Source organism: Anser brachyrhynchus (assembly GCF_964034855.1).
Source record: "Anser brachyrhynchus genome assembly, chromosome: 1".
NCBI lineage: Eukaryota > Metazoa > Chordata > Aves > Anseriformes > Anatidae > Anser > Anser brachyrhynchus.
In genome coordinates, this window is record NC_137694.1 from 203,943,407 (window position 1) to 203,965,691 (window position 22,285).

General features: G+C 43.8%; 1 protein-coding gene and 1 long non-coding RNA gene across 4 annotated transcripts in view; one reads left to right on the top strand and one right to left on the bottom strand.

The window, feature by feature from the left end:
- Positions 1-22,285, bottom strand: part of LOC308183180 — a 441,868-nt gene that overhangs the window by 205,168 nt on the left and 214,415 nt on the right. The gene's annotated exons all lie outside the window — the stretch shown is intronic.
- The window catches only part of ME3 (malic enzyme 3), a 124,623-nt gene that overhangs the window by 50,513 nt on the left and 51,825 nt on the right, over positions 1-22,285 (top strand). For all 3 annotated transcript variants that reach the window (XM_080575202.1, XM_080575201.1, XM_080575203.1), the window contains exons 2-3: positions 16,115-16,248; positions 17,135-17,284. In XM_080575202.1, the coding sequence (XP_080431328.1) occupies positions 16,115-16,248; positions 17,135-17,284 (284 nt within the window). The remainder of the gene's footprint in view (positions 1-16,114; positions 16,249-17,134; positions 17,285-22,285) is intronic.

Sequence of the window (22,285 nt, forward strand, 5' to 3'; positions counted from 1 at the left end):
AAAAAAAAAAATAATTTTGCCTCTTGCTAGAAGATGTTCAGCGACCTACAGATCAAACAGTACTGCAAAAATGCAATGCGTTGTGATAGATAAGCTTATAAAAGTCAGCTGCAGTGCAGAAGTGGTGACTTGAAAGGCCTGCCCTAAGGTGCTCTGCCATTAATGTGATCCCTGACTTCCATCTAGAACAGAAGTCGGTCCGTAGCATTCCCTGAGCTAACGAATCGCGGAATGATTTGGGTTGGAAGGGACCTTAAAGATCATCCAGTTCCAGCTCCTGCCCTTGGAAGTGAAAGGCCTTTGTGGTCCCAGACTGTGCACCACAGGACCTCCTCCTTTATGGAGCTTTTGTTTTCTTTTTTTTTGAAGTGAGTGGGAAGACACTTCTCCAGTGTTTTCATCAGCTCAGTGACTGTTAGCAGTTTGGGGAATGTTCTGCAGTTGGTTTGGCAGTGTCCGTCCGGCAGTCATACAGTTAATGCAGTTAATGCCCGCTATTGCAGAATTTGGTGTTTGAATTTCTCTGTAGTCTATGCAATGCTCTTTAAAGTGAACACAAGCAAGTCCAGAGTAAACTGAACAACAGGCTCCTAAATGGGAGTGCAATGTGAACTACAGTAGCAAATTTTCATGGATTAATGGCCAAATTGTCTCATAAAAGTCTGATGGCAAAATTCCCATAGGCTACAAAAGGGACAGGGTTTAACCCTAAGAAAAGATTCCATTTAAAGCATTTGAGTGTCTCCCAAGTGCCAATTATTAAATCAGAGGCACCATAATAACTGAGCTCAAATTTATTTCAGGACAAGGAAATGCAGTTGGGAGGTCAGTAAATGCTCGTCGTGGGATTTCTATGGTGACTTCGTTACAGAGCTCGGCCCCAGCCTGTGTGCAGTGCTGACAATAAGGCTGGGATGAGAAAGAGCTTGAAAGAATCTCATTGTAACTGATGAAAAGAAGCTGTTTCCATCAGCCACCTCATCAAGCAACTTGGCAGTGTGGAAGCAGAAAGGTCTCTTCTGGTGACTGACATCCACCACATTTCTCTTCTTTCAGTGCCATTAATAGGCACCACTGGGCTCTGCTCCAGGCTCTAAGACAGCTCCAAGTAATCAAACAGTTGCTGACACAAACCACGCTCACAGAATTTCTCTGTCTCCACCGTCCAGTTTAATACCTGCGTATCGTTATTTCCTCTTCCTCTAAACCAAATGAGTAGCTGACAGCGAAAGTACATGTACATGGCTCCATGTGAAAGGTGTTATGTATTTGCTTCTAATTTTTTGCTTTTTGCTGTTCATCATTAAATAGAAGAAAACTACTAGAGGCTTTCCAGAAAAATGCCATTTCATCTCATGTGCTTCTGCTAGGGACACTAACATCCTAATTAGTGATTCTGGACTCTCATTAACAAAACAATAAATGCCAAGTACAAGCACATCATCTGCTGGGATGCTTTAAGCCTTGGAGATTTCAGAGGAGCTCATAAAATGTGAGGGTGAGGAACTTGGTTATCTAACAGACTGTCTGTCTACAAAATTCACCTAGCCCTCTGAATGAGGTGGAACCCTGTAGTGGAAGCAACTCGCTGGGTACAATTCAGTGATGCAGAAACAGCTTCCAGCTGGACTAAATTATCTGGAGGGAGGAGCTGGTTCACTGAGGTGAGATGAGCTGACCTCCATTAACAAGCAAGAAAGCTGATTTTGAATTTTTTCCTTGTTTTCCTAAAGGTTTTTTCCCTTTGTCTGGCAGTCCTTATGCGTGTGTTTGTCTGTAAGCAAGTTGTTATCAGGAGGGAGCCCTGCAACTTTGTTTTCACTTAAGCAAACCCCATAGCCTGTCTGGATCCATTCGTACACATTCTTTTTTCCTTTTCCAGATGCTTTTAGTTTGACTTTATATTAGGGCTATTTGGCTAGAAATTAGACCTCTCTTTGAAAACAATTTTAAATGGCTCTTTTAACCTTGTAGCCAGGCCCTTTTAGGGTATGTATTTTACACAGAAAAGCAAATGTATAAAATAAATTACATATGAACAGGCACTAGATAATCTGTAGTTTCTTGTTACCTTTCTGATCAGAGATGTGAAGGTATTTAGCCAGTGCAAAATGAATTCTCTGAACAGAGTGTGTATTACAGACCCATCCTATGAATACATCTTTGATAATTGCAGTAGGTATCTATTAGTATTAGTATGAATCTATTAGTAGCCCCCAGAATATATGGCTCCGTTTTCATTAAATGAAAATTTCATTTTCATTTTGAATGGGTAGATTTGATTCTTGATTCTGGTTTTGGTAAGAGATTGGAAAAGGAAAGGAAGTTCTCCTTTATCAAATACAAGTTGGTTTTCCAAGTTGGCATGGTTAGCCCAAATGGAGAAAAAAAATCTATACCTGCTAGCTAAAGTACAATAAGGTGAGACATCTCATAGTAGCAGAAATTAAAGAATTTATGTTTGGAAGAATGTGCTTTATTTGCATTTGTTACATATAGTATCTGATACTGGACTTTGTTGGTTGTATGTATATTACAAAGCCCCAGTTCTCCTTCCAAGAAGTGTAGCTTAATAATCTAACTTCTTGTTGTTGACGTTACAGAAGTTATATTTATTTTTAAAACCTTATGTCTATAATGTGATTAAGCCTTGCTCTGCCTTGCCATTACTTCAAATATCTTTTAAAGGAGGTTTTGTTTTTAAATAATAATGAGATAATTGTCATAATTTGTACTTATGTTTTTGTCTAGCAAACAAATCCCAAAGACTTACAATATCTCGTCTGCTTTGAAATCAACAGGAGTTTTGCCATTTAAGTTGCTGGAGCCAGGGTTTTACCACTGGAATCCAAATTGTCTTGAGCTGGAAAGACGGGCTAGACTGAGTGCTACGCCAAACCCTCCGGCTAAGGAACAAAGAGAGCTTAGTCCACTTTGCTTTCCCTTTCAGTACATGCAGGGTATGGGTTTTTCATGGCCTAAATGCCATCTTCATAATTTCCACCCTAGCCCACTGCTGAACAAAGGCCTGCATCAGGCTCAGAATAAAACTGCAAGTCTTGGGCAGAAGAGATGGTTGTCAGACAAATATAAACTTGTCTTTAAAGTGTTCATGTTTGAAATTTATTCTTGGAGGAGTAACTCGGCCCTTATGACTGCAGACCCTCCTGCGTGCTCATCTTTAGGCCTTTTATCCTGGCTCTCTCCCTGGGATTGAGCCATGGAGACGCTGCCCTCCTTCCTTCGGGGAGTCTTCACTAGATTTGTGGTTAGGCTCTGCTTCTTTGTGCTTTGTGTTTTTGAAGGGTTGAGTTGCCAGAGTTTTAGGAATAAAAAGTTGTTCTGAATTGTGAGGGGCGTAGCTGTTGAAGGGAAGGGCTTTCGGTCATTCCCAGAAGGTTAGACTCAGGGTCTACTTGACTGTCTTGCCCTGGGTTGTGGTATCTGCTGTTTCTCTGAAGACCAGGCACTGCAGTGGTTCGGAGCTCAAGATCTAAGTCAGAATTCAGTCTGTGTAACCGAGGTCTCAGTCCACTGATTTCTTTAAAAAAGCAAGACTCAAGAATTAACATAGTAGTAGAAGCTGTCTGGAAAGCGGTGTATACACTCAGACATAAGGTTGATGGACTCACAGCTATCCCAACAAAACCAGACAGCCCCTCTGTGCTAACTGGAGTTATTTCATGATCCTCGAATTGGTGCTGTGGGCCAAGAGTTGCCTGACCCAGCCTAGAGCAACAAATGGATGGGAACTGTCACGAGGTGGGCATTTGCAGGAGCCCTCTGTGTGCTTATCACTAGCGTTATCAGTACACAGAACATCTTCATGGAAGTAGCCAAGTTACTAATAACCGAAAATAAACACATTTTAGTGGCAAGTTTTCTTTATTTATTGAGGAAGTGGTAGTAAGGTTTGTCCTACAGATTTGGCACTAGGAGCATTCATTTCCTTAGGTTCTGACACGCACACATCTAACACCAGATAGGAAAAAAAAAAAGGAAAAAAAAAAAAAACTTTGCTTCAGGGAATCATCAAAGGAAATACAATAACAGTATGTGACAGCTGAGTCCATATAAAATATTCACTGTCATTTGTGGAAGCTCCAAATGTTAAACCCTGGAAATAGCAACTTTAATGCTATAATAGTGATAATTAATTATCAGCTCTGCCATTTAACGTCTTGGCATTTTCATGGCCATGCCTGGGGCTGGGACATCCCTTTGGCTTCCTCCTGGCCACCATCATGTGATGTTGGAGCGCTGCACAGTTCAAAAACCATTTACTGCTCATTTTCTCCATAGCCAGCCCATTCTGCTTTTTTTCATTAGGTTGTTTTTGGCAAAAAGGTCTAGGATGTCTGTCAGGCTTGGTTCTTAACCTGCTGGCCAGACTCACTGGGTTTATGTGCTACTTCTGCTCTCATTACAGCCTACAGAGTGCAGGGTGTGACCCTGTGCAATTACTGACCATAAGACACAATGGCTTTAAAATCTGCAAGAGACCCTAAGCTCAGGTATTCCTCTTGCTGCCCTGATTAGGGCTTTCCAGCAGAAAACATCTTCCTGAAACAGACTTCAGCATTACCAGCTGGCGCACCACCGTTTGCAGCTCAGGGGAGGAGAAGCCTGCTGCCTCTCACCAACCCTTCGTCCTGCACCGGAGTTGTGGGTCCAGAGGAACAGGGCCAGCACCCTCGTGGAGGGACTGCCGCTTCCTCGGGCATGGATCGCTTGCGCTTTGCCACCTGCTCTGTTCCTCTCAGGCAAGTTCTCAGACACAAGGATTTAGTATCGTTCGTGTATTGCTGAAACAATTACACAGAGGCTTGTAGGCAAAAGCAAAAAGTGTGCTGCCCTTCTCTAATTGCTGTTAGGCTCTCTTCCAACCACTAAAAAGGGCTTTCAGGTTGCTTACACAGATACTATAACTAGAATCCCATCTCTAGGGATTGCAGACCTTTGTCCAGGGCACTCTTTTTATTGAAGAGGCTGTTGATGCAGTTGTATGTGCATCCTTAACTAACTGCTAAATAACTCCCTAGGGTGCCGTTCAGCTTCACGCCTTCCCCATGAGACCATTCTTTAGTTCACCACCATGAATAATGGATCAGTCAGTTAAAACTGCCGACCTCTTCTCCTGCGTTGGAAAAGGATGCTGTCTGTGGCAGCAAGAAGCATGGCCAGAAAGTAAATGGAGTTGGTTAACGACTGGCCAGACAAAGTCAGAACTTCTGATGAAACAGAAGACGTGCCACACAGATGTATATTCTGACAAACGTGCTTTTATTGTGAAGGATAATAAAGCAGGGTGTTAATTTCTAGCTTTTGTTCAATACTTAATATAATGGTAACCCAGCAACTTCAGGAGTGAGTGCTCCCTTACCCAGATTTTATGGATATTGTGATAACTTCTTATATCTGGGTTTGAACCCCAGGAGAAAGGCTGTTGTAATACATGAAGCCATTGAGAACTGACAAAATAACACCGATATCGAAGTATAGCTTTGTTTTTCCCATGATTTACACCTAGCTCTTCAGTTCTGAATATCCAGGACCTAATTCTTCAGTTAAATTATTTCAAACGCTAATAAAGTTCAAAATCATTTTACATTTGCTTTACTCTGTTGTCACTGTGTGACTGTGGTGCCAGACAGAGGACAATCAGAACCCTGGACTGAAGCCTGAACCTCAGGGGCTTTTCGTTCTTTGAAGAGAACAAAATCGGTGGCCATCCCTTTGTCCTAAATGCAGGTCTTTCACAGCAGGTCATAAGTGAAAACCACCGCGACCTTCCCAGTCTTTCCAGACTCTGGTGCGCTTCGCCTCCTGTGCACCATGGTCTTTCAGGAAGGCAGGAATTAGTTGAAATCCAGCTTTGAATGGCAGGTTTGAAGTTTTGAAGCACCAGCTGGTGTCTCCTGGAAGTGCAGGTGCATGACTGAAATCCATGCTTTAGCCAGTGCCTTTTCCCAATCACCCAGATAGCGGGCAAATTATTTTGGGCTAACAGTTGGGTATTCAAGGAGTCTGGACTGTGTTTGTTAGCCTTCCTGCAGTCACGCGTCATTTAGCCAAATTGTTTCGGTTACAGAAGAATAGATGTTCTGCTGGAGGAAGGAAGCTGCCGTGTTGGCCTCGGCCAATCTTCATCTGAGCTAGGAGAGGCTGGAGTAATTGTGCTGAGGTGGACAGGCAGCGGCCGTGCCAAGAACAATATTATTTGCATTTTAAGTTATAGCATCTAATGGAATCAAGAACTGAACCAGGTTTTTTTCTAAACTCATTTGAAGGTTTGCCAAAGGGGCGATTTACGACTTCCTAGTAATAATGAACACTTCAGCTGCCTTGACCAACATGTGGTCATGCGTGTTGCAAACTGACATAAATATTTTATAACATGTCGCTGCAGTTCCTGTTCCACAGAAATGTTTGTCAAACAGCTCATGGAATCAAAAGGTTTTTAATCTTTAAATTTCATCTCAAAGTAATTGTACTATTTTTTTTTTCATTTTGAACTTGGATAACTTCTTTCGTACTGCCCTTGATTAAGAACAGTTGGAAGAGGAGGATGGGAGTTTTCATTTTTGAACTTCTTTGGAAAAATCTCAGGAACTTTATTAGTTATTTGATTTATAGTCTAGTGTAAATATCCCTCTAGTGCATTGGGTGCTTTTGAAACTGGAAGTGGTTAAGCTTAATCTCAAGAACGTGAAAAAAAAAATTAAAGCACTTGTATGAAATTAGCAGTATTTTGTCACCTGGACTATTTGGACATAATTCTGCTCACACCATGTGGAAGAAATAGAGCTAAACTTCTGAGGAGCAAACAAAATGGGAAATAGAAGGACTATATCACTGGAAGAATATTTAGAGGTCCTGGGGGGGAAGTTTGATAGAAAGGATGTATCGTTTTGTATTTGTGTTATTGTACAAATTGCAGTCCAGATGCTCTAGTATCAGGGCCAGATGTGCCGAGTGCTCGGCATTCGACTGTGTGTGATTTAGGGATGGCTCAGAGCAGGTTGACAATAGACCAAGATAGCAGGGAGAGTGCACGCAAAAGTGATGAGAGCTGTAGACCCGAAAGGTCAGATCACACGTATGTGAGCACTTCACGCATCTTCCCTTTTCCTCTCTGTATTAAAGAGGAAGGGAAAAAAAAAAAAAAAAAGAAGTAAAATATTCGGGGAAGGAGGAGGACGAGGGGCCAGGTCAGAGGGTAGTCACGGTAGGCTAGCTGCTCTCCTTAGTGATGCCAGAAGTAGTTTGGACGGTGGGATGACTGATCTCAGCACTGAAGCAAAACATGTGCTTGGCGAAACAGCAGCTCCTGAGGTCAGCCCAGAGATCATCGCAGGGCTGCCTGGAGGCTCCACGCGTATATTTGTGTGTGCACACAGCTTCAGCTCCCTGCCAGCATTAAAAAGAGGGGTTGGGAAATGCTGTTACAGAAATGCTGGAGGAAAAAGTGCCTTGGCCCCACAGACATCACGGTTGCTGTGATTTCTCTGCTGAGCCCCAGCATGAGCTGCACAAGTGGCGAGGGAAAAGCTGCAGTGGCGTGAAGTCCTCCCATGGGAAGTGGAGGCTCACACGGATGTCCTGCGGGACGCTCTGTGTTTACCTCTACGTTTAGTTTTTCAAGTGGTGGTTTTATAATTGGAGGAGACTTTGCTGGTGGCTTTTTTTTCCATTTGTTTTACTGAGATGACAGATTTCTTACTTAGGGCCTTCTTATTTCTCATATTCCTAATTTTTACAGGAAAACACCGCCTTTCTCAAGGATCTTTCATCTGAGGGAGTATCTGAATGTTTTGCAAGCATCTCAAATGACCCACTGGGCCCTGAGGCAGGCATATATAACATCTCATTAAACAGCTATCAAAATTGTGGTTCAGGAGCCAAGCCTGCTGGTCCTGGATTGGATGGGAATGAGCAGAGAGCAGCCGGTACTGCTCAAGAAGCCACTCCTGATGGTTCCTGTCCACAAGCCTTTGTCAGAAGAAGCATGCACATAGGAACAGTGGAGAAATCAGCTCTGATAAAATCAGTAACAAAACCACTGTTGGCTTCATTCAGGTTAAACTTCCATCCAAGAGATCTTGCGAAGCAGCTAGCTTAGGCAGTGCACATCAGTGACCAAGTACAGCCATCAGCGGTCAACCATGCACTGTCATCTAGCTCCAACCTACCTTTGGAGCAACCTCCAAGGTTTCCAGCAAATGAGACATAAATTGCAGAGAGATTCCCATCCTCCAAAACCACAGCCTGATGCAGTTTGCGTGTGAGCAGTAAGTGCACAAGTCTCATTTTATGTAATTTGCTGGAACCTCAAAAGGAAGTCAGTGCTCGCTGTAGCACTGAACCCAAATTATATGCAACCACAATTCACATGACCAGCTGTGTGTACAATGAGAGAAGTTTCCAGACATTGTAAAACTGGCTTTTAAAACTGTATTCTCTCAATGTTTTGGATCACATTTAAACCTTAAAATCGCCTTGATCTTTGTTCTCAGACATATTTGGTTGTTCGAATTGAGGATCAGGGCTGTTTCTCATAGACTCAGGAATGCAAGTTTGTTGTTTTTTTTTTATTCAGAATTCTTCCTGTCTAGGGAAAACATCATATTTGGGAGAAGTGTGTGTCTGCAACATCATAGAAGCTGCCATGCTCTGACAGAAATATTGGGGTTTGTGCTTGGTGAAACTCTTACGGAAACTGATTGCACCCTGCTCCCTCTCTGCAGGCAGTGAAAGAACAGCATCCTCCATAGCTGAGATAGAAAAGAGAAGCTCATAAGCACAAAACTGTCCTGGACCAGCTTGCTTTTCTCACTAATTGGCATAAAAAGATGTGACAGTATTATGTGTAAAACGTGGAATTACACAGGGAGGCAGGGAATCATGTAGATAGTACCAAGGTGATTTCATTTTCTTTGGAGCTGGGAAAGCCAATCCACTGGGATCTGGGTGCCAAGACCATGTGGGATTTTTGATAGGGGGCACATCCACCTATGTGTAGCATAGTAGTACAAAACAGTAGCACAAAACCTGGTATCATTGCTACATGCTCCATCAGTCCTCCTTTCTCTATCAATAATTCTGTTATAAAGGAAGGGGCAACCAGCAAGCACTTCAGGTTTTATGCTCATCCAGACAGGAACTGTCTTTTCCTCTGCTGTTTATGTGTGTGCAGCTACCATGTGTCCCACTCTCTTTCAGGATTCTTTGCTGCTATATTTCTCTTAATAATTTCTTTGAAATTTTTTTTTTCACTTTCACCAAGTGTTTTTCTGTAGCATGGTGGTCCTATCCTCCATGCAGTGATTCTGCTCTTCTTTACTGAAAGACATTGTGGCTTGTGTAATGCTTGTAAGGGGGAAAAAAAAAAACAGCCTAATCTATTTCTCACTAAAGCCAAAGAAGTATTCCCATTAACTTGGATAGAAGTCTGCGTGCATCTTAGTATTGCTTTTGTGGAAGGAAAACAAAGCGTTGAATTTAGCCCTAGATTTGAGTTTCTTAAAAAAAACAACTGTATCTCATCGCCTCTTACTTGGCATTAACTGGTTATCTCCACCTTTCCTGAAGGTTAAAAATAGCCTCCTTTTTGTCTTATCTGTAAAGTTTGTAGAGCCTTCACAAAACCAGTCTGCCAAAACAGCTGCTCCTTGGGGAAGTTCGTCTAGGGCAGTTTTTAAAATCTTTTTCTTAATGACACAGAATCTTGTTTGCAGACAAAACACACAAAATTTCTAGCATATGGATTTCTTTTGTTTTCTATGGAGCAAAAATTGGTGCCCTGGAGGCTGGCAAGCTGTGGGAATAGTAACGAGTTCTCTGCTAAATTCAGTATAGAGCCGTACCCTGCAGTTCAAAAACACAGTGCGGGGCTTGAGGAGCTTAGAGTTGAAGTTGGTCCTGTGGATTAATGAATAAAACCCTGAAGACATTTGGCTTATGAGTTTCATTTACTGAGGTAAACCTCCAGTAACGTGGGAACGCCATGGCTCTGCTTCTTGCCTGTGACCTTGTCACATGTACATTGGGGATGATCAAGTCAGTAAGTGTTTTGGCACAAGGGCTTTGTTATGGTCCATTTCTGGTCACTCTTACATTGGTGTAAATCAAAAGTCACTGCTGTAAGACAAGGTAGAAATGAGAACAGTAATGGAAATATCTCTCTCTAATCCAGCAAAACAATGCTACTCACACAAAGCAAAACAGTTACCGGCAAAACCTCATTAACAGTAGGGACAATTTATGTTGTAACTGAATTAGTGGACCTCACTGAAGGTAGTTCCCCAGGAACTGAAACAAATATTGAATTGAATTGCTTAATTATCTTTGTCTTGGAGGGGTTTTTTCAGAATTCCCAGGCTCCATGGGAGAGGAAGGAACAACGATATGAAAGGATTAGAAATCCATGATTATATCGCTTTGTAACAAAGGGGATGGCCAAGAGTGTGGGATTTTTTAACTTGTGGCTTTGAACCCAGAAAGAGGCATAGGCACTGTAGGAAGACTTTGTAAATCACGGTCAACAAAGGATTTGCTCAGGAATAACTGCTGAGAAGGCACAGTGGGGAATCTCTCCAGGTTTCAGAGAAGACTTGCTGAACGATGGTTTCCAAGTACCCCGAAACATCCTGGGTTTGATTCTTTTCCAAGCTTAAGAGCGCACACACATACAAATTAAAGGTAATAAGAAGCTACAAGATATTCAAAATGAGAAAATAAAGGGTGACCCCTCCAATGTGCCTCCTTCCCTCTTTTTTATGCAAATAATAATTTCAATACAGCTTTTCTAGAGTGGAAATGCTTTGCAGGACAGGGTCTGGGGCTGGCTCTCCGTGCCAGCACGGCTCGGAAGCATGAGGAGCGTTTGGATATGCACTGTTCCTCCTTATCAAAAGGGGTTCTCCAGTCAGCTGGTGCCAAAGAGGCAATAGCAGCACCTGACCTTTGTAGAAAAGTCCTGCACAGTGCAAAAACTGCATGTTTGTTGCTGCTGTTCTCTGCTCCCCGGCCACTGCCTGCAGTCCCACCAAGTCTTCGTTTAACCTCTGGCATGGACCCTGCTGGGAGGAAATTCTGCTTGCAGATAGTCAAGGTGTGTCCCTGCTATAAACCTGCAAGGTGCAAATATCTGTGGAAAACACATTGCAAGAAAAATCGGTAGAGAATAGCAAGTTTGTTAAGCTCCCTGACTATTAGGACTTCCCCAACGTGGCTGTTGGTTTCCTATTTATAAAGGAGATGCAGATTAGCTGTGCCTGTTCTTGCACCTTGCTGCCTGCAGTAGCATCCCTTTCCAAGCCCAGGGAACCAAGAGGTCCTTTTTCAGCACAAAGCCCCTCACTTAGCCTCCATGCAGCGCGAAGCCTTGTGGGCAGCTGATATTTTTGCCTTTGTTTTTGGTTAGTGACATAGCATCTGCCCTCTCCATGACAACTCATTTCCCACACATTTTAAAATGAATTGGAGCACCTGGCTTCAGCTCCGCAGGGCTGTGGCTCGCCATCTAATCATTAGACCTTTTAAGACCAGAAAAAGAGTGGTACAATATGGCTTTCAGGCAGTCTTAAAAAAAAGAAATCCAGCCCCAGAAGCTTTAATCTTAAACATAGCAATACCTCTGTGAATTCCAGCTTTTGATCTGAGGCAGAATGTGTTTCCAAATTCATTTCACGCTGTGCTGTTTCGGTGAATGTAACCGCTTCACCCAGGGGTCCCTCTCCTGGACCTTCAGAAAGCAGCCTTCAGAGGCAGGGCAGGCAATTTCTGCTCTGCTCCCTGGCCACGGAGCCACTCTGCGGTGGACCAGCTCTGCACTTAGAAGCATTTTGGAGATTTAAGTGATTGTGGAGGCAGCAACTTCTCATCACACATGATTGCAACTGCTCCAGTATGAAACTGCTTATAGTGGTATAGCTCATTTGGATGCGGTAAGTGCGAAAGTGCAGTGAGCTGGAGATGTCAGGCATTAGTGACTGTGCTTACCCTTGGGCTATCAACAGCTCAGCTGTGGCTGTTTAAATGAACAGTTTAATCTGCTCTCACAATCCGAAAATTTACATCCATGCACGTAGGTCCCCAGAATGCCTAACGTTCAAGCTCAGTGCATGAAAGGAAGGTGTGGGGAGTTGGGGGTTGGCCTCTTCTTTCACATAACCAGTGATAGGACTAGAGGGAATGGCCTGAAGTCATGCCAGGGGAGGTTCAGGTTGGAAATGAGGAGACATTTCTTCACTGAAAGAGCAGTCAGGCATTGGGACGGGTTGCTCAGGGAGGTGGTGGAGTCACCGTCCCTGCGGGTGTTCAGAGAAAAGTTGGACCTGGTGCTTAGGGACATGGTTTAGTGGGTGACATTGGTGGTAGGGGGATGGTTGGACCGGATGATCTTGGAGGCCTTTTCCAACCTTAGTGATTCTATGATTCTATTCTATGATTCTGTGAGTTTCCTTGTCTTGAAATTTATGCATTGGCATTGAAGACCAGAGTCCTGGCACTGTGCAAACATAAAAACTTGCCAGAATTTAAGCAGTTAGCAGAGTCTTGTCTGTGACATTCATGAACATCCATCCCAGTCCAACTTACGGAGACAAACCATTCTAGAACCCCACACTCCCTTTTGAACCTGTTTAATATTAGTTATTATATTAATTCCCAATATGATTTCAAGAGGTGACCCAACATGCTGCTTTTCAGCCCTTTCACTTTTCAGAAAAGCAACAAATCAGGGAGGTGGTGGATCACAGCAGCCAAACCTGGAACTGGAGCAGCATCCTTGTGAGTTCCCCCAAAAAAGATAAAAAAGCCACAACAGGATTGGAGTGCCAAGTGCCCAAACACAAGTGCTTCACCTTCACAGCAGTTGTAAATTGGTTACAACTCCATGCTGCTCCTGGGTAAAGAGTAGCTGGATGCTCCTGGCTACGCTGATGGTGATGACGATGATGTAGGAGACATTCGGGCAGGGCACAAGAAATTGCAAAATAATTCAAAAAAAAAAAAAGGCACTGGTGGGTGTGCAGACTGCTGCTTCTGTAAGGCATCACAGCAATATTGTGCGTAGAAATGTGCTGGGCTTAATCAGAAAAAGAACTGTATTAGGTGTGGGATCATTTGATGAAATACTAAAACCACTATTTTAATTGGTGGAAAACAACTGAAAGGCCTTTTTTGCCTATTGAAAAAAATACTTCAAGATGGTTTTTAGTGGTTGGGGGCAGAAATACTTAGGATGTCATCTTTCTGCCTTTCCTATCCCTTTCTCTTTTAGTGACCACCACGTGTTTGCGTGTTTGCCGAGCTTTGTTTCTGTTGCAGGGGATGAGCGAGGGCCAGGCTGTGACCCGGATCAGCCAGCCTGTGATGTAACTCTCTAGACAAGCAAGAGGAGTATTCAGTGCCAAATATTTGTCTCCCCTTATCTATCCTCCCTGTTCAAAGGTTGCAGGAAGTAAATGGCTCAAAACTGTGATTGTGTCTTTTTTTGCCTTTCATTGCAGATAAACTTTGACATTCGCAGTAGCTCTGTTTTCCCTGCTGTGATACAGTAGCGTCAGTTCGTAGCCAAACAGTGCCTTAGAGCTGATGTCCAGTGTTGATCTTAGCCTAGTATTTCAGCAGTCCCTGTTCTGGAGAATACAGATGGTTGCAAGTTTTCTGATGAGAATGTTTTTCTTTAAGTTGAAAAAATGATGACTCACAAAAACTCCAGCTTTATCTTGTGGGAATGCAGCAATTCTGCTGGGAAACTCTTTTGGGGAAAGGTTTCTCAGGTCCAGGAAGGAAATTTGGGTCAAAAATGTCAGGCACTTCAACGGAACCAGCCATGTCCTGGTACAACATCCATCAACGGCCACAGAGATCACGGTGCCATTCCTGGGTTTGACAGAAAACTCCTGACCTCCTGCCTCCCAGCAGTCTGCTGACTACAGGAGGAACGAGTTCTGTCTCCCATGTTCTTGCATCAAAGGTTTGGAAAGTATGTGGTTCTGTCCTGATATGGAAAAAAAAAAAAAGTAAGAAAGTGCTTGTGGGATAAAGAACTTTTTTTCTTAGATTACCTGGAGGATGGATGTCTTTTCTGAAATATATGAAGACTTTTCCTAATTGGTGCTACTACACTATTTAGTAATAGAAGAAGTGTCACGTTATGTACAAGGCATGGGTCTGGCAAGCAGGAGAATCAGTTCTAGTCCTTGCCTCCATCACTGCGTGCTCTTTTCCAGGTTACTTGACATCGCTTTATCTCTGCTGATGGTGTGCCAAACATTTTCAGCAGCAGCCACCCCACGTACAAGCAAATGGCTCTTCCAGCAGCCCATTCCCATGGCTGGATGTCTCCTGGGGGTGTGCAGAGCCATAAAGCGGTGTGTAGCAGCCAGGGGAGCTGCTCTGAGCTCAAATGACCTGGTTATTTTTAATCCAGGTACTTCCTCTCCCTCGTTAACCATGTGACCGCACAAATGCTTGTGCTGGCACAAGTGTTGGGGTGGCACAGGGACAGGAACAAGCAATGGGAGGCGATGGAAGGCTGCCAAAAACAAGTTCATCCAGATATGTCCTCGGTTTTCCTTGTGCGGCATTAATAACAGCTATTTGTCATAGATTAGCGCTCGAGCCATGGAAGAAAACAGCAGTTTAACAGCTATGTACTCATAAAGCTGCTCCTTAGGATTTTTTCAAGCATTTCTCTGTTTGCTTGAGTAGATGTAGTTCAGTAATTACCAGTCTTGAATATTTTACTGCCAGCTCTTCGTCGAGATACAAATCGGTTGGTTAGTTATGGGTGAAGTTTTCATTAGGATTTAAGCTCTTTAGACACTTCTGAAAATGTTTCCTTCTATCCTGCTGTCTAATCTGGCATCAGGATAGCAGAAATCCTATTAATTAAGGTCTAAGACCTTTCATAATCTTCCCCGACTGCAGAATGCGTTTACTGGTGCTGTTCGTCACAGCTGTGTCCGGCGCAGGATGGTGCTGCTCCTCTGAACATCAGCCCCCGCACACATGGGAGCAGGACACGCTCAGGTTTCTGCCTGGGAAGGACCAAATTGTCCTTTAAAAGCAGGGATTTCCCATGCAGTCTAGGATGTTGAGCTTCATGTTGAGCTTTATGGGCGCTTCATGTGCTCCTTGAAAAGATGGGCTGTGGGCAGAGAGGTTGGCACCGAGAAAGCATCCTACACATCAAGCCTGTCTTCTGTGCTGTCAATATGCCATTAATATTTGTTGTCTGATGGAAAGAGAAATGTGTGCCTAGTGGAATAATATGGGATGACATGCCTGGTGGAAACAGAAACTACGCGAAGCTGATGAGTTTGATAAGAGTATTTAGTATCTAAATCTAAACCGGGTATGTGGTTTATAAAGGATAAACAGTGGCAGTGGAGTTTTCAGGCCACTGGATCTAGTAGGCATGGGCTAATTAATTAATATAGCAAGAATGCAAGCTGGGAGAAACCCTGAGGTTGTATACGCTGTAGGTTTTATACATACGCTGTACAGGTACAGAGCGCAACCAAATTCAACTGGCAGAAGAGCGTGAATCACCAGAGCCCTGCTGGCCCAGGAGCTGTGGTGTTCTGGGGGACATACCTACAGGGTCTGGGGGGCACAGCCCAACGCTCCCTGCACCCCAGCACTGTCCTGGGGCCTCCGTGGCTTTGTGTCAGTGCTTGCTTTCCTCTCGGACACCCTGTTTCTGGCTTTACAATCAAGGTGTTACTGGTCTATGTTTGTAAGGTCTGTTTTTAGCTGCTCTGACATGGAGAGCAACTGCATGAGGGTGATAAAAAAAACGGCACGTGGCTCCTTCAGCAGGGACAAATCTAAGGCAGCGTGCCCGGGGGCACAGGGGCGGCTGGAAGCAGGGGTGCCCATGCAGATGGGAGCTGCTGGCAAGCACCATGCCCCCACAGCCCCCCGCCTGCCCCACTCACTGCCATCACACACGTGTGAATGGCACGATGCCCGCGATCTGCGAGCAGACATTTTTGCAGGATGAGGGCACGCTCTGCAGATCCTTGCCTCATTTTTCATTGGGGTGCACGTGGTAGTGTGTATTTTGCCGGCTGAATGTGCCTTCTCCTTTTCTCCCCAGGGAATGGCTTTTACACTTCAAGAGAGGCTGCAGCTGGGAATTCACGGCCTCCTGCCTCCCTGCTTCTTGAGCCAAGACGTTCAGGTTCTCCGTGTCATGAAAAACTACGAGAACAAATCAAATGATCTGGACAAGTATGGCAAAAACATCTTATTTCCTCCTTCCTTTCCGCCTTAATTTACAGTTCTTTAAAGACCTCAGGAAGACTTGAGGGTCCTGTTTCAAAGCACGTAGATTTCCTTCAGAGTCACTTTTTTTCCACCTGTCAATACCAGGAGTGTTTATTCTGGCCTGTCTGCTGTCACCTCAGTTACATGCTGTCGTGGTCCCACAATAGCACTGCTATTTGCTATTCTACTACCGTATTACTGGAGAGCTCTGATGTTAACCTGGGGGTTCGCTGTCCTTAGTGTACAAAAGCACAACAGAAAGGCAGCCCATGCCCCAAAGCACTGGAGTGGTCTCGTGTAGTTTATGCACCTGTCTGTGTGCTCTCAACATATTCACTAAAATACTGAACAGAAGAGCAGAAAGAACCTGCCAACTGGTAGGAAAAAAATATAATACAATAACCATGTCGTATATTGATATTTTTGTCTTCTTTTTTTCAAATATGGAATTTAGCTGTCCTGTGTTTAGTGATTTAGTAGTTGAGGATGCAGGATAATGGAGAAAGAGGTTTTGTGGAAATGTTTTAGGAAAGACAGTGCTTTGAAATGTACGTGTTAATATGTGCATATGTGTATATACAGTCTTACAGATTGCATAGCAGATTTTGATAATGAAGATTATGTCCTGCTCTGTTTCCATTGCATTTGTGTCTAATGCAAATCCAGAAATTTTGCTCAAAGTCTCTGTAATGTGGTACTTACATGGGTCAGGGCTTTGCAGAACTGAGTGCATACAGAATGAGTAAACTATTGCTCTTTATGAAACTGCCAGCATCTAGAAATACTGATATATATCTATTTTGTTTTGCTTGTGGTTTATATAAATATATACATAATTTATTTTTTTAAGGTATATTGTTCTTATGACATTACAAGACAGGAACGAGAAGCTTTTTTACCGAGTGCTGACCTCCGACATCGAGAGATTCATGCCCATCGTTTATACCCCAACAGTTGGCCTGGCTTGCCAGCAGTATGGTTTGGCTTTCAGGAGACCACGGTGAGTGAAAAGGCTGGGCTAGCCCCTTTTTTTATATTCCTGTGAATGTTTCTTTTGTATTGACCGTCCATCTTTTTGTGGGTGGCCTGAAACATCTAAAACTTCATCCCTAATCAAAAGATGGGCTATCTAGCAGCTTCATGTGTGTACATCTGATGATGAGCTGGGGAGTTGAGAATAGCTCTGCCTTCTTCCTATAAACAGTGAACAGAGTGGTTTTGTTCTCAAACAGTACTGTACAGTCTGTATAGCTCAGCTCCAAATGTCTCTCTGAACTTATGGTTGCACCACTCCCTGTCTGCTGTCTTGGGAGCACTGAGCTCTTTCTGCAGTGCTGGCTTTTGAGTAATTGTTGGATTTTGGATACATTGTGCTGATTTTGAACTTTAGTATGCACCTCCACAAACCACCTCACAAAAAATCATTTTCGTAGGAGATGATGCTCTGCATCAGTGCCTTCCTCTCTGCTCCAAGCAGAGCAGAGAGAAAAGAGAAAATTCATGCAACATTAAACACTGTGTACCATGTTGGAAGGCCCTGTTCTGCATAATTGCTTTTAATGATTAATGTTTGGATAAACTTCTCATTACCATTCTGAAATACATTTTAGGTCTATCCTGAAAATTCAACAGTAAGTTTTAGTTTTCTTTGCAAGCTTTTTATTTTTTTTGTCCTTGAAATGTACCGGTAGGCAGATAAACGCTTTAGCTTTTGCTAAAAGTTTTCACATGCATGAGGTTTAACTGCAGTTCCAGCTGAGAGTGGTGTGATGGGTGGGGAAACTGAGGCAAGTTCTACTAACTGACTGAAGGTCACAGTGGGGACCATGAGACAGACGTCAAAGGTGTGAGGGCTGTGTAGAGAGATAATGAATAGCATATTATAGATAAAATTGCCTTGGCAAACACATTTGCGTCCTGCTTGTCATCACAATTTCTAGTAAATCTGTTTTCATCCTCATTGCTGCATTGCTTCTCTCACAGAGCTGGTCCTCAGGGCTGCTTTTTGGCCTCCATCTGTCCCAGATAATTGTGTCCTGCCCCCAAATTCTGGATCTGCTGGGCTGTGGTGAAGTGAGTCATCTAGTCAAGCCTTATACGTGTCCTCTCCTCCTCTTCCTCAGTGCATATGAAGAAAACAAAGAGGGAGTTGCCTTTTTTACAGAGGGAGGACACTTGCTTCCTCTGGGTGGGGGAAAAGGGTAGCAGAGGGAAGAGAGCCCAGGCTCTGTCCCCACACGTTGAGTTCTGAGTTCTGTAAGGCAGGGAAGAGCACGCCACCGCTTCTCAACTTACCAAGGTTCACAGCAGCCAGTTCCTGACCCACAGCCCCATACACAGCCATTACAGCTCTGCCTTCAGCGTGCCTTTACCTTGCAAAAAGTTCAAACGACATTTGGGAGTTTTACCTCTTTTTTGTTTCCAGCCCTGCTCTTATCCTGGGGAAAGCAAAGGTGTCTTTCTGTATGCTGGACTTTTTCTGAATTTGTGACTCTTCAAGAATTCCCCTTTTTTCTTATGTTTTAAATCCACGTTATTTTACTGCTGTGGTAAGAACATCTGTTCCCCTTGCCGGGCAGTTTTGCTGCTGTACTTGGGCTTGGAGCTGCTCTGGATTGCAGCCCAGGGCTTCCACAGAAAAGGGCAAACTATCATGCCCTTAGTACACTGAATTTCCGTGGCAGGGAGTTTGTTTCTCTGATGATGCAAAGTGAATTTCAGTCTAGTCTCAGATTTGGTTTTAATCAAAGTCATTTTAGCAAACTAGTGGTATTGTTCCAAAAAGAAAAGAGCTATCGTGCAAAGTGATGAGATTAAAATGAGAAGCATTCATACATGCTTATTTTGTAGATCTGTGTCTTATTGTCCTACAACAAATACTTTCTCTCCTGGACCATATAATGTACATCAGGAGCTTGCCTGCAAGACAGTTAGCTCAGGGTAGGATGCCAACATTTTCTGCTAAAATTGTTGGGATCTGCAGGTCTGGAGAGCTCAGGAATTAAGATTAAAGTTTGAATTGTTAGCTCTTCGCATATTAGCTGCCCTAAGCTGCACTAATGATCAGAGAAGGTAATTCTTCTAACCTTTTTTTTTTTTTTTTTTTTGGTACCAGAAGGTTTTTAAAACAAAATGATGACCACATAAATCTTACACCCTGATATATTTCACTATTGTTTTAGGAAGAACATAGTGCCTTGAGCTGAAGAGGATTTCCAAGCCACTCAGTTTTGTTCCGCTGTCACAGGAAGCCCTATCATAATCCTGTTCATTAGCCGATTGCATTTTATTTTAAATCTTCAATAAAGCTGTCCTACATGACCCATTCCAGTACTTAACTCCCATATGAGCAGAAAGTATTTTTCCACTAACATATAACCTAAATGTTCTCTGCAGATGTAATCCTCTCTACAATAGCCTTTTCAGGATGGAAAGCTGGGATCATGTTCAGCCTGGTGGTTTTTTTGCCTGTAGCTGTTGCTGCCAAATGCAGGTTGTCCCACTCTGTAGTCTCCCTTTTGGCTAAATTTGCATCACGGAAGGGTGAGCACCACTTCACTAGGGAGTGCTGGGGGGAGCAGAGCAGTTATCTTCTTGCTTTTGCTAACACATCTCATCGTGCCCTCATCATACCGCAGTCACACACAGTGGCTGGTTGCTTTCTTGTCTTCTCCCTATGAATCCTTTCTTTGATGTGATTACCCCTCCAGATACGTGCAAATTTATAATTGTGCTCATCATTTCTCCTCGCTATATGTTCTGCTGTGAACTTTGTCTTGTTGGTTTTGGATTATCTCTCCCATGAATCAAAATCTCTCTAAACCTCCCAGCTCAACTCTTTGAGCAACAGGAAAGTTTGAATGCTGAAGCAATTATCTTTTCATCCAAACTGGCACGTTTAATGCTCTTGAGCAGGCAGGGGAGATGAAAGATGTCTCAGTTTGAAAATATCCCATGGTGCTCCAACATGGATTGACTTGTATACAACACAACTTATGATGAGGAGGGAGGTCTCCAGAATATTATGCAGTCTTTCTGCAGCCTCAGCAGCAGAAATTAGTGACCTGTGAATGCAATAAGCCTCTTCCTGTGCTGAGATCTCTGTTAGCCCCATTAGTGCTTTGCTTTATGTTTGAAGGCTGAACCTGGTAAGATTAAAGCACAAGTAACTTGCTTACAAAGCAAGTCTCGTACAAGAGCATCTGAAATTATCCCCAAGAGGTCCAGCAGGGCTTCTCTCATCAGAATACATTTATCAGTGTTGGCATGGCTGCAGATTTTGTCTGCCATCTACTGCTGTCATCATCACAGGGCTCAGTGCCTCTTTTACCTTTCTCTGTGTACGATCTCTTAACGGCAAGCTTTTTACCTGCACTTCTATACAGTGTTCGGAGTTCTCCTCCCACGTCAGGGCTCCAGCATGCTGTGCAGGTAAGCAGACTTACCTGCTCCCAGTGGGATTTGGCGCCTGCTGTCCTTTCCTTTTTTAAAGCCAGGCAGCCAGCAGTCCAGAAACACAGGTTTGCTCTGTTTAGCAGTGGAAAAGAGCTACTAGGAAAAAAACACTTGCAAACATCCAATTCTTTACGTCCCTATCTGTGATGCCTGTAGTCTCCCTGCATGGGTCAGGCAGAGGCCCTGCCTTCAGGTGCCCCAGCAGGTTCCTGTCTTTGCCTTCTCCGTATGTAGGAGTTTGCCTTTCTCTTCAGGAGTCCCTTTAAATTCTCCAAGCGGGCTTTTCATCTTCTGTGGCTTCAGACTTTTTCCTGTGTGATGGAAACTCAAGTTTTTAGAATAGCTGGAAGAGACGTGGAACCATCAAAATATTAAGAACAACTTTCTGGCACTGTCCCCTAAGAATGCTGAAATTTTTGCTGGAAGGTGTCTCTGTTGAATCACTTTTTTCCTATCTTGATTCCCAGACAGCTCCCTGCTGAGCTACCAATATTCATTTATTCAGTCATGCCATAAGCATTAAAGTCTTCAAGCCAAAGTACAGTTTTATTTTATAACAATTTATTCTTTATTTTTAAATTAAAAAAAATAGAAATCTTGTAATCTGAAAGTACAAGTTGACTACAAGTTGAAATACCAAACTATAGCACCTTTATCACACTTACGATAAGGACACTGTCAAAATCTCTCCTCAGTGCTAAAGCAGACCGTTAAGCAAGCAAAAGAAAAGAGTGACTGTGTCCAAAGAGCTTCCTAGCTGTGGATCCTGTCTGCAGCAGAGGCCAGTAACAGGTACAAGAGGAGTGTAAATGTAGGGTAGGCAGATCTCGGGGGCTGCTCAGATTATGCTCCTCTGCAGTCGGTGTTACGGGGTCTTGGGGTTGCAGTTTTCTTAGGAAAACCTGCTGCCATGTTTGTCTTCAGAAGTTCTGGAAGTAGTGTCCCGAGGTGACAAGACGTGTATGAGGTGTAGATGCTCAGGGTGACCCAGCCCTGGGGGAGGTTTTTTTGTGGAGTTGTACAGCTTCAGATGCTGTCCCTCCTTGGAGAAGGAGCTCTGCGGTCCTCCCCGGCGTCGTGCACGTGGCAGCCTCGCCTGCCGGCAGTGCCCGGGTCCCCAGCACAGGGCTGCTCTGGTCACGGGCCCTGAAGGAAGCAGCCCCCCCGATCCATCCCTGTTTATTCACTCCTCCCTTCCACTGCCCTCGTGCCGGCGCAGATGTCCGTGCAGCTGTGCGATGATCTGGTTCAGGAGTAAATCGGAGTAGATCCAAGCCTTTTTTGGGCCAGGCTAGCGGTAAACTGGATAGCCAGTTCACCGTCAGCTGCACGGACAGTAGTGCTGACAAGGGGAAAGGGATGTGCAGAAGCAGGAAAACAAGCTGCTGAAGGCTTGGGGGAGGCAGCTTTGCTCGTGGTGATGCCTTACTGTAGCTGGATGCAAGGGAGATGTTACCTTAGGTACTAAGGAACATGGGCCTTGGGAGTGTTTGCTTTTCAAAGCCTGGGGATTCTTTTTCCTCATCAGAAATTTGGTGGGGGAGGG